The sequence below is a fragment of the Strongylocentrotus purpuratus genome, unplaced genomic scaffold, assembly GCF_000002235.5.
Source record: "Strongylocentrotus purpuratus isolate Spur 01 unplaced genomic scaffold, Spur_5.0 spur5_scaffold_6, whole genome shotgun sequence".
In the NCBI taxonomy this organism is placed as follows: domain Eukaryota; kingdom Metazoa; phylum Echinodermata; class Echinoidea; order Camarodonta; family Strongylocentrotidae; genus Strongylocentrotus; species Strongylocentrotus purpuratus.
Genome location: NW_022145612.1, coordinates 35,145,552 through 35,157,691, shown reverse-complemented (window position 1 = coordinate 35,157,691; position 12,140 = coordinate 35,145,552). Strand labels below are relative to the sequence as shown.

General features: G+C 37.3%; 1 protein-coding gene across 1 annotated transcript in view; it reads left to right on the top strand.

Annotated features, from left to right (window-relative positions):
- LOC105436407 (zinc finger protein 493) overlaps nucleotides 1–9,080 on the top strand; it is a 33,575-nt gene extending 24,495 nt beyond the window's left edge. The window contains exon 2 of the mRNA XM_030972557.1: nucleotides 5,384–9,080. Coding sequence (XP_030828417.1) covers nucleotides 5,595–8,162 — 2,568 coding nt within the window. The 5' untranslated portion in view covers nucleotides 5,384–5,594 and the 3' untranslated portion in view covers nucleotides 8,163–9,080. The remainder of the gene's footprint in view (nucleotides 1–5,383) is intronic.
- The last annotated feature ends 3,060 nt before the right edge of the window (nucleotides 9,081–12,140 follow it).

Here is a 12,140-nt window from a genome sequence, read left to right as displayed (position 1 = left end):
TTATGCATGCTCTCACTATTGATTTACATGTGTCATATTATTTCAAATTGACTGATCCATTCCAGAGAAATGGCAATAATATTTTCTCTATTGGGATTTACTTACTAGGGAGTTCTTTGTGATTCCCGTTCCCCCCTCCATGATTTTTAAGCATAGGTACCTTACCTATAGTTCACATTACTGTTTTGTGAGGTTGCATTTGGCTGGTCAACATTTTGGAGAAGAATCCTTCATAAAGCTTGACAGCATGCACATTACACAAATTTACTCACTCAACTCAAAATCCCATTGTTTATTATTAGGTGGTCTGTCGATGACAGATCACCTATTGATTTTGTTAGAATTTTCTTTATTCTTTATTAGGTGGTCTGTCGATGACAGATCACCTATTGATTTTGTTAGAATTTTCTTTCTTTATTCTTTATTCTTTATTTATTTTTATTTATTTTTATTTCTTCCGTACACTTTTTATGCCTCCGTTACGAAGTAGCCGGAGGCATTATGTTTTCGGGTTGTCCGTCCGTCCGTCCGTACGTACGTCTGTACGTACGTACGTCTAGTTCTCGTGATCGCGTTATCTGAAGAACTGGTTGATGGATTCCTGCCAAACTTTGGTCATGTATGTATCTTGTAGAGCCGATGAACTGAGTAGATTTTGGGGTTACAGGTCAAAGGTCAAAGGTCACAGGGCTCATTATGTATGCAAAACGAGCTCGTGATCGCGTTATCTGAAGAACCAATTGATGGATTGCTGCCAAACTTAGTCATGTATGTTACTTGCAAAGCCGAAAAACTGATTAGATTTTGAGGTCACGAGGTCAAAGGTCAAAAGCCACAGGGCTCATTATGTATGCAAAACGAGCTTGCGATCGCGTTATCTGAAGAACCGATTGATGGATTCCTGCCAACTTAGGTCATGTATGATTCTTGCAGAGCCAATGAACTGAGTAGATTCTTGGTTCATAAGGTCAAAGGTCATGGGCTCATTATGTATGCAAAAATAGCTTGTAATCACAATATTCTGAGAACCTGTTAAAGGTACTATGTCCCATTTGCAGGCCCAAAAAATGAAAAAGTTAAATTCCAACTGCATTTGAAAGATGATACTAATTTAGAACTTCCCTAAAACAGGTGGGGCTTGAAAATGTCTTCAAGTGGGAAAATAACGACTATTAGTTGTCAAATCGACTTTAGGGCTATAGAGCCCAAAAGTAATAGTCTTGATTTTCAGACAATTGTACCGAATGGTCATACGTTTTATGCTGCGCAAAGATTCAATCAGTTTAATCTTGGCCATCACAAGAAGTAGGTTATTGATGTAGACAAATGCTCATGTACCCTTTACAACTCTTTTCATGTATGTTATTACCAAAGAAGAAAAAAGCCAGTCAGTCACTCAATAGTGTCTGACAGTGAAGTCTAGCAAGTAAACGGGTTTCCTTGCATAATTTGAATATGATGACACTGCTGACGTTTAAGTTTCACAGATATGACATACATGACATATTCATAATTCCTGCAAAGTTCTACAGAATTTGAGGTTGGCTGCAAAAGGGACATAGTACCTTTAATGGATTACGATTGAACTTGAATTCGAAAAATTTCTTCTGTTTTGGTTTGTAAAATTGCTCTATGACGGAGGCATCATTTTCGACTGCGCGCAGTCGAAGTTCCATCTAGTTTGTGCACAAGTTTACTCGAAATCGACTTGGTCAATTTCCTTCAAATTTCTGTCAGTCATCAGGCCCTACAATATCAAGTTCCTAAAACCTTTTTCAAGGTCATGGGGTCATCGTGACGTCATCCAGGCGCCATTTTGTAAACATCAGGTCATTTATCATATCTCGATAACGAGTTATCAAAAATCAACCATATACATGTGTAAAAACATGCCTATACAAAATTCATTGTAACTCTTCTGAATGGATGGATACTCCCCATTTTTTTTCATATTTGGATAGATTATGAGTCGGAGATATGATTTCTATTCTCATTTGACCCTCAATTAACTCATGACGTCATCATAATGGCCTCCCAACTCAAAATTTCAATTTGGATATTATGACGTTAGCAGATTTCTGGAAAATTGATTGTATCTCTGTAAATATTGACCAATTTTCTTTCAAATTTTGGTATGTTTTAGCTGAGAATATTCTCTACAAATGCAGTCATTTCATTTTGACAATGGCATCATGGCGTATTTTTGCGATTAAAGGAGGCACGTCAATTTTTCACATTTTGCGTGTATTCTCTATGGGACATGACTTTTTCTCAAAACTGGATTCTACATTCTTGACTTTTGCGAGCAATATCTCCGTCGTTTTATCTTCGTTTACGCTGAGCTTTGAGTATGTTGTAGCTGAGACAATATGCTATTATAAGTGTGCACTTTATTTTGCGATCCGATGCCGGGATCATGCTCATATTTCACTTACAAAGTGGGATTTGAGAATTCCATTTTCCGTTTACGTGTAATCTCTTTGGGAAATGTTTTGGTATATCGGTAATGCACTTGACTTCCGACCTCGAGGTCCCTGGTTCGAGTCCGGGCGTCTCCAACAATTTTTTTCTTCACTTTTTTTTTCTTTTTGACCTTTCACTGTACCTTTGCCTTTGCTTATTAAAACATGTATAATCACAAATAATGTTATAAACAACCATATTTACTTTATTATTCCCCTATTATCACTTGATCCATTACTTTTTGCGTGTAGTCCCTATGGGAGATGACTTTTTCTCAAATCTGGATTCTACATTCCTGTCTTTTGCGAGCAATATCGCCGTTATTTCCGCTTAGTTTTTGTTGATTTTGGAGTATGTTGTAGCTGAGACTATATGGTATCTAAATGTCCCCTCTTTTTTTTAAATCAGATGTCATCATGGTCTTTTGATGATCATCATCATCATCATCAACATCGTCATCACCATTACTATCAAGATCATCATCATCATGATCATCATTGTTTACATGTCTATATAACTTCTCCCTTTTTCAATATAGTAAATATTATAATCTATTATAAGACTTGAAGACAGACCACCTTCTTCGTCCTCGTGACGAATTAAATTCTAGTTTATTTCTTTATTCTTTATTTATTTTTATTTCTTCCGTACACTTTTTTGTGCACACGTTTACTGGAAATCGACAAGGTCAATTTCCTTCGAATTTCTGTCAGTCATCAGGCCCTATAATTTCAAGTCTAATCAACTTTTACAAGTTCATGGGCTCATCGTGACGTCATCCAGGCGCCATTTTGTAAAAACCAGATCATTATTATATCTCAATAACGAGTCATCAAAAATCATCCGTATTTGGTATACATCAACTTCAGGTCAAAGGTTAACTAAAAATGTCAACAAATTCCGCGCGCGCGCCTCGACGCGTGTATCAAAATTTTATAATGCTCCAATTTGTCCCCAATTAATTTTGCAAACGTTTCAGGCCATTTTAAGCATTTTGCAAAAAAACGCGCATGCGTGTGCGTTTTCGCGCGTACTTGCATTTCGCAACATAGAATCGCCAAATTTTCTCTGTCATCATATTTCGCAAATTTTTTCAAGCATTTTGAGAACTTGTTCACCTTTTTCTGACCATTAATAACGGAATGAGCGTCCGTTAAGATACGCATCTATGCGTGCGAGCTCTTGTAATACATAACATACATGTGCAAAATCATGCCTATACAAAATTCATTGTAACTCTTCAGAATGGATGGATACCCCCCAATTTCTTTCATGTCTACATTGTAAATAGATTATGAGTTGGAGATTTGATTTCATGTCTCATTTGACCCTCAATTACCTCATGACGTCATCATAATGGCCTCCGAACTCAAAATTTCAATTTGGATATTATGACGTTAGCAGATTTTTGGAAAATTGATATCTCTGTAAATATTGAGCAATTTTCTTTCAAATTTTGATATGTTTTAGCTGAGAATATTCTCTACAAATGCAGTTGTCACGATATTTCATTTCGACAATGGTATCATGGCGTATTTTTGCGATGAAAGGAGGCATGTCCATTTTTCACATTTTGCGTGTATTCTCTATGGGACATGACTTTTTCTCAAAAACTGGATTCTGCATTCTTGTCTTTCGCGAGCAATTTCGCTGAGACCATAAGCTATCACAAGTGTGCCCATTATTTTTCGATCAGATGCCGGTATCATGCTCATATCTCACTTGCAAAGTTGGATTTGCGAATTCCATTTTCCGTTTATGTGTAATCGCTATGGGAAATGTTTTGGTATATCGGTAACGCACTTGACTTTCAACCTTGAGACCCCTGGTTCGAGTCCGGGCGTCTTTACCAATATTTGTCTTCACTTTTTTTTCATTTTGACCTTTCACTATACAATCTCCTTTGAATTTTAAAACACGTAGAATCGCAAATAATGTAATAAACAACCATATTTACTTTATTATTACCCTATTATCACTTGATCCATTACTTTTCGCGTGTAATCCTTATGGGAGATGACTTTTTCTCAAATCTGGATTCTACATTCTTGTCCTTTGAGAGCAATATCGCCGTTATTTCGGCTTGATTTTTGTTGATTTTTGAGTATGTTGTAGCTGAGACCATATGCTATCTAAATGTTCTCTCATTTTTTCAGTCTGATGTCATCATGGTCTGTTGATGATAATCATCAACATCATCATGATCATGATCATCATCATCATCGTCATCACCATTACTATCAAGATCATTATCATCATGATCATCATCATGATCATCATTGTTTATATGTCTATATAACTTCTCCCTTTCTCAATATAGTAAATATTATAATCTATCATAAGACTTGAAGACAGACCACCTTATTCGTCCTCGTGACGAATTAAATTCTAGTTATTATTTTGTTACAAATTTGTGGTGAGGGGGGGGTGGGGGGATGGTCCCTCGCCTCCTTACACTACGCTAAAACACCGCTCCTAAACATTGACTTTCCAGTCTTTAAATTTTGAAACAAAGAGAAATAATGCTTACATTATTTTAGTAATTGTTTTATTTTGTCATCAAAATATACTAAATAAGAAATGAAATATGACTTTTTAAATCACCTTGCTGCCAGTCTAGGAGGATTATGAGATGGTTGAATTGATTGATCCCACAAAGTGCATTTCTAAGTACTGGTACAGTAATTTCTTTAAAAAATGACCCCAAGCAGGAAAAAGGGATCGCTAATGTATGTTTCATGTATATGATTTGAGTGATGTTATACTAATGTGATGTACTTTATTTGAGATAACAAAAGTAACTGCAATACAGTACAGAGTGAAAAAAATATCTAGTTCAATGATGGGTTAAAGGGTTAGAGAAAAATGGTATATTGAGGCTGATTGCATTTTGTACCATGTTTGCTTCCTTCCTTTCCAGTGTGAAGAGAATTAAGCTGTGCTATCTCCTGGAGGGGACTCTCTGTAATGCCTCGTGGAAGATTTCACTCTTGATGTTGAAGAATTAATAGAGCAGCAGCAGCAGAAAGACACACACAAGAAAGTCTTCACATTAAACCAGATGATGGATATCAAGAATGGAACAAGTAAATGTTCACATTGGGTAATCAGAAGGAGAGTAAAATCCAAGCATGGAGACTGGTAAGAATTTTAAATGCAAGAAATGCAGCAGATTATTCACAACCAGTGGTGGTCTGAGGAAGCATTTATTAAGATGTCATGAGAAGCATCATGTAATGAAGAGTCGTCTAAGAAGCAGGCAAACCCAAACCCCTGAGGCTTGTATGACAAGAGCTGATAGAGATAGTAGTGACCAACCAATTGATACGATAAAGACATCTGCTGGAAATCTGACTCCTGGTGAAGAGAGTGAAGAATTTTGTTTTAAAACAAAGTGCTTGAACCAAAGGAAGGTGTGTAACATCTGCCTCAAATCTTTTGCAAATGTTCAAGTTTTAAAAACACACATGCGAAGACATACAGGAGAACGTCCATATTTCTGTACATTGTGCGAGAAAACTTTTACCCAAAAGAATGGTCTGATCGTCCATATGCATACCCATGCGAATGAACAATTTCCCTGTCAGGAATGTGGTTTAGTTTTCACCCAGCTTAGAAGTCTAAAGAGACATTCAAAATATCACACGGGTGAGCTGCAGATGAAACGCAGTGCCTCTGGACAATACAATGAGTTTAAAGTAAGAGTTTGTAAGGCCTTGTCTGACACTGGAGTACAAGAATATGAAAATGTGTTTCGTTGCAACTTTTGTGACAAGGACTTTAAGACTGGAAGCCAGCTGATGGTTCATAGGCGAGTCCACACCGATGAACGTCCCTTTGAATGTAGGATGTGCCAGCGCAGCTTCAAGCAAAAGATCACGTTACTTGATCACGAAAGTACTCATCTACCACAAAAATCTCACAAGTGCCACCAATGTGGGTCGTTGTTCAAGCAACAAAGGACCCTAAGGCAACACAAGAAATTGCAGATTTGCAAGAAGAAGGTGAAGAAAAATAGAGATAGTGAGAATCAAAAGGGGGCAGAAATCAGTGTACCTCAATGTCAAGAGGAAACCAATTTATTATTTTCTGATGTTGCACAGAATGCTGAGGTGTCCTGTTTGCAGAGCATGAAGCACTGTATTGAGCAGAACAGTGATGGCAAATTAGAATTAGAAACAAAAATGATTGAAGAGAGCATTGAAATTCAAGACAAAGTCCAGGTAGAATACATTACTGGTTTAGATGGTGAGCAGGGAGTTCCAGAATTAGTTTCTCGCAAGAGTGATCTTGACCATGGTGCATATTGTACATCCACTGAAACTGACACGAATACTATTCCAATGTTTGTTTGTGAGTATTGTGGCAAAGTTTTCAAGGGAAAGAGAAATGTGATTCAGCATCAGAAGACACACACTGATGAAAGGCCATTTGTATGTGGTATATGTTTCAAGGGGTTCAAGATAAAGGCAACTCTGGTGGAGCATGTAGGGATCCATACAGAAGGTAAACCTCATCCCTGCCAAACATGTGGCAAGCACTTCAAGACTCAGAAATGTCTTCAAAACCATGTAGGAAGAAATATATGTACAGGTATTAGACCTTATGTCTGTAGGGGTTGTGGCAAAGCATTCATGTATGACAGATACCTGGAGAAGCACAGGTGCCTTGGAAGTGTCCCCAAGACATTTGAGTGTGAAGAATGTGGGAGAAAGTTTACCCGCCACAACCTTCTGACTGAACACAAGAGAGTACATACTGGAGAGCGTCCTTTTGAATGTGAAGATTGCGGTAAGATGTTTGCCAAGAGGGACCTTTGGAGACGTCATCGCCTCACCCATAAAGACAAACGATTTGAGTGCCAGGAATGTGGAAAGCGATTTGCCCAGAAATCCACAATGCAGGTTCACATGGCTGTCCATTCTAAAGAGAGGAAACACGTTTGTGATGTATGCAATAAGTCATTCAAACTGGCCAGCTCATTACGCAATCACCTCAAGGCAATGCACACCAAAAACAGCCAGGCAGAGACCAAGCCCAGTGCATATCTGTGCTCTTACTGTGGGAAAGTCTTCAGGCACCTTGGGTGGATGCTGAAGCACCTCTGTGAAGCCAGTGGTGTTAAACGTTTCAAATGCTCCATGTGCAGTAAAAAATTTGACAAGAAGCAGCAACTGGAGGTCCACTCTCGTATACACACTGGCATTCGCCCATACAAATGTAAAGAATGTGAAAAGTGCTTCACTCAGGTCAGTAGTCTCAAGGACCATATGGTTACCCACACAGGGGAAAAGAACTACAAGTGTGACATCTGCCACTGTGCCTTCACACGTAAGAACAGTCTCCAGAGGCACAAACTTATCATTCATGAGGGTGTCGAACCATTCATTTGTAGTAAATGTGGCTTGACTTTCAAGTACAAGAAATCATACAATGCTCATGCCAATGTGTGTGAAGTTGTCAAAGTAAATGAGCGGTCTAACACAGTACAAACTGAAAAGGTTCAAGATGCAGTAACTGAGGACCGAAAAATGGTCAATGCTCCAGATTTTGAACAACAGGTGCTGGATAATATTCTGGGTAACATTGAGAGGGCTATGAATGGCGCTGGTATTGAGATCAGACCTGATGTCCAGTACCAGATAATAGTGGGGGAAAATGCCAGTGAAGTTACTGTCCACGTCACAGGGGACGAATAGTAGCACCAATCACAATAAATGACAATTCAAAGTCCTGTTTGATATTGTCATGAGTATTGAGTAGTGAGTTATCTTATTGATACTGAGAGATTCATACTTCCCTGACCATTATGTAACTAACGTTAAACTGAGAAATGCATTCAGTCTGAGTTAGAGGGTAATCTAAAATTTGTAATTAATACGTTTTTTGTAAAATGAAGAAGAAAAAAATAATGACAAAAAAAACAGTATGATGAAGTAAGAAATATATCAAATAGTAAGAAAGTTGTGAATTTGGATTTCTAAGTTTATTCCTTTTCCTTCTTCAAATATGAGCCTTACATCCATAACACATGTGCATGTAGTTCTGCCAGCATGAATGGTTTTACACTGGACAAAAAACTCTTAATGAAGAAGTAAACTAATTCATTTCTATTTCAAATGACATTAGAAACAATTTTTCAAATAGAAGTTGAAAATACCTACCCGGTATATCAGGAATGGCCTAGCACTTTTTTGGGAAGGGGAGGGTTGCCCGTCCATCTGCCCAGCTTTCTTGTTATTGCGACATCTCAAAATCTGTTGAAGCCTGAGTCCACTCTAATTTTCAAAAATTATAGCATGTTGTAAATAAATCAAAGATTAAAACTGCCAAATATCACAGGTGTACTTCAATCAAGCGATTAAACTTTGGATTTAAACCTTGGAACTCTTTCAGCCTCATAGGAAGATCCCGCCCCCCCCCCCCACTCCGTGACTGCATGCTTGTTTCCAAAATCTCTGGCTCGTAACGGGGAAAAAGATCTGCCCGTATTGACTTTACACACCGGACTTATGCTGAAAAGGGAGGGGGGGGGGGGTGCTGAAAAGGCTCATATAACAAAGAAAAAGATCTACTCGTGTTGACTTTACATACCGGACCTAATCTGAAAAAAGGGGGGGGGGGGGTGGGGGTGGGGGTGGGAAGGAGATCAAGTTACGATCATAGGGAATGTGAGTCAAAAGACAAATGTCACAAGATAAAGGTCATTGAGTGATAATTATGTGTTTGTGTAGTCTTGTACAGATTGCAGCCTAATAAAAATCCTTGTGGTTCTGATGTGGACTTTAAATTGAGACCAACTGTTGCAGGACCAGTATATATATATATATATTATTGGTATATATTGATCGACCAGCAGCACAAAGCTGAAAGGGTCAATTTACAAAAAATACAGTGGATGTATATTATACAGTTATTGACTGGCAGGGGGTGTAATATAACATTATTTGGACCGCTGAAGGGAGTTATATTTCCCAAGTGGTTATATTTTCCCGAAGCGCGCAGCGCTGAGGGCAAATAACTGTTATATTAGATAACCTTGGTTGATATTTTTGTTTTGTTTTTGGGGGTGGGGGGGTTCCATATTTTTTTGGCCCAAAATTTTAGAATAAGAAGTGCAACAAAAATAATTTCAAGGCAGAAAAAAAAAAAAATCTTGCCCAAAAAAGCATTTTTGGGGAAGAAATTTTTTTTAATAATAAAAAGCATTTTGGGGGGGAGAAAAAAAAATTCATGAAAAAAAATATTGAAAAAAAAAAATGACCCTTAGTATTAAATGGTGTAATGTGTGTAATTGGTGACATACAGTCCTCAAGAGGGCGACATGAATTGATTAAAAAATATATTCATTTTACCAGTTTATACACATTATGTACTAGCAGGAGATATACAAGAGCAGGGGAAGGTATATAACTCATGAAAGGGAGAGTGATAGAGCGAATATCCTACCCTTCATGTAAGCAATCTGATTGGTATTCTGCTGAAACCATACTTGAAACATGTAAAAAGCTATATCCGACATAGTGAAGATTTCATGAATTATGAAAAATGTTAACTATAATATTTTTTAGTTGCTTTTGATGTTAGCACTCTTTATACTAATCATTAAGTTGGATTAGATTCTTCTATTCAATATTGATTGGAAACATACATGTCCTCAAGAGTTGAAAAATAGAATAACCAAAGAGTTTGTTCTAAAAGCTGTCAAATTGATTCTGTGTAATAATGTACTTCAATTCAATTGTACATTCTATAAACAAATCAAGGAACCGCAATGAGCTCAAAAATGACCCCAGCATATGCAGAAGAATCTGCACAATTGTATCGAACCAAAAGTGAGAAGAATAAAAGATTTAAAGAATTAGAATCCATGCTTAAAGAGAAGGTTGAGTTCTGGGAAGAGATTAAAAATAGTTTGTGAGCGTTATTGTATTATGCAAGTGTGGAATAACGTCAGATTAAAAATGTTCCCTGAAAAACATGGCTTTTCAAATGCTCTTAATATGACATGTACGTGTAGTCCCATATAAATCTTTTTGTGTACAGTGCTTGTAACTTTACCAAGACTAGGCCTTACAGTATAAACCAATACTTATATGCTAGATGATCAACCTTTCTGATCATTTCCACAACGTTTCTCACACAGTGCAATCGCATGACCAGAACTCGACTTTATCATCTCCGAAATGAAAAATGAAATGTATAAATCATTATATCAAACTTGAAGATTATGAGCCATATAATACAGTAATTGCTACTATTTGCTCTCAAAGTTTCATACAGAGGAGAAAGGAACGTTACAAGCTTGAATTCAAGACGAAAAACAGAAGACTACTTGATAACGTCAGCATAATTGTAGAGGATATAGCCACTGATTGCTTCTCCACGTGTGTTTATGTGCTGTCAACATATATCACTTTGCTTATTCGTTTTAGATTCTTACATTCGAATATGTCAACCATTTACAAAAATTTATCTTACAGCTCTATTGTTACATTGAATCTTTATGAGTAAATAAGCAGAATCGATTTGAAATAAACTTTCAGATTCTCTGAAAAGGTTATCCGAGTCTGAGGCTATCATGAGTCGGAAATTGCTGTAGACGGTCAATGTGTAGGGGGGAGGGGGGGGGGGGGGGGGTCGTGTGTCCGGACACTCTTTTGCCTTTGGATTTAACAAATATTTATTAAATGGCACCGACCATCGTGAACATTTGTGCTTCATAATATTGTTCTCAAACGATTTGTGAAATACAACTTGGGGAAAAAAAACATGTAAAAACACGTTAATTTTACCTTTTTTTGAGATGGGCCCCCTCCCCTGGTGCTCAAGGGGGAGGGGGTGCGATTTTTCAAATTTTCGAGGGCCAAACAAACAAATTAATGCTCACTCTGCTGATGGTTAATACAAATAATTAATATACAGTGCGTCCCAGAAAAAACGAAACCGAGAATTGTCGATGTTTTATCATAACTTTATCACAATAATAATTGATAAATGTCACATATTTGTAAAGCTTGGATCCTCTTTCATTCGGTACTACTCGTATAATGCATATTTCACGCATGAGTGATCAAAATCGATTTGAAGAGAGGAAACCAAAAAGTCAATCATTTAGAGGACGGTATGTGAACTTCAACGAGAAAATCACATTTCTAAAAAGTTGAGTTTCTGCCCTTTCCTATGACACCTCAATCAAGAAAAATGAACTAGGAATAACAAAGTTCTGTTTGTTTAAAGTTGTGCTTGCATTTCCATAATTGTATTAAACAAATTCGTTTTCACTGGCTGACTGCCGTAGCAACAAACGGAATTAACAGCAGACTTAACTCCGTTCGTTGACAATCGGCCATGCAGGAAGTCTTTCGTCTACGTCAACGAAATGGAGTTAAGTCTTTTGTCAATTTTGCTTGTTGCTACTGCAGGCGCAGCCAGTGAAAACGAATTCGTTTGACAAAATTATGGAAATGCAAGCACTACTTTAAACAAACGGAACTTTGACATTCCTTGCTCATTTTTCCTGATTGAGGTGTCGTATGAAAGGGCAGAAACTCAACTTTTTAGAAATGTGATTTTCTCGTTAAAATTCAAATACCGTCCGCCAAATGACTTTTTGGTTCCTCTCTTCAAATTGATTTAAATCACTCATGCGTGAAATATGTATCATATAATTTGCA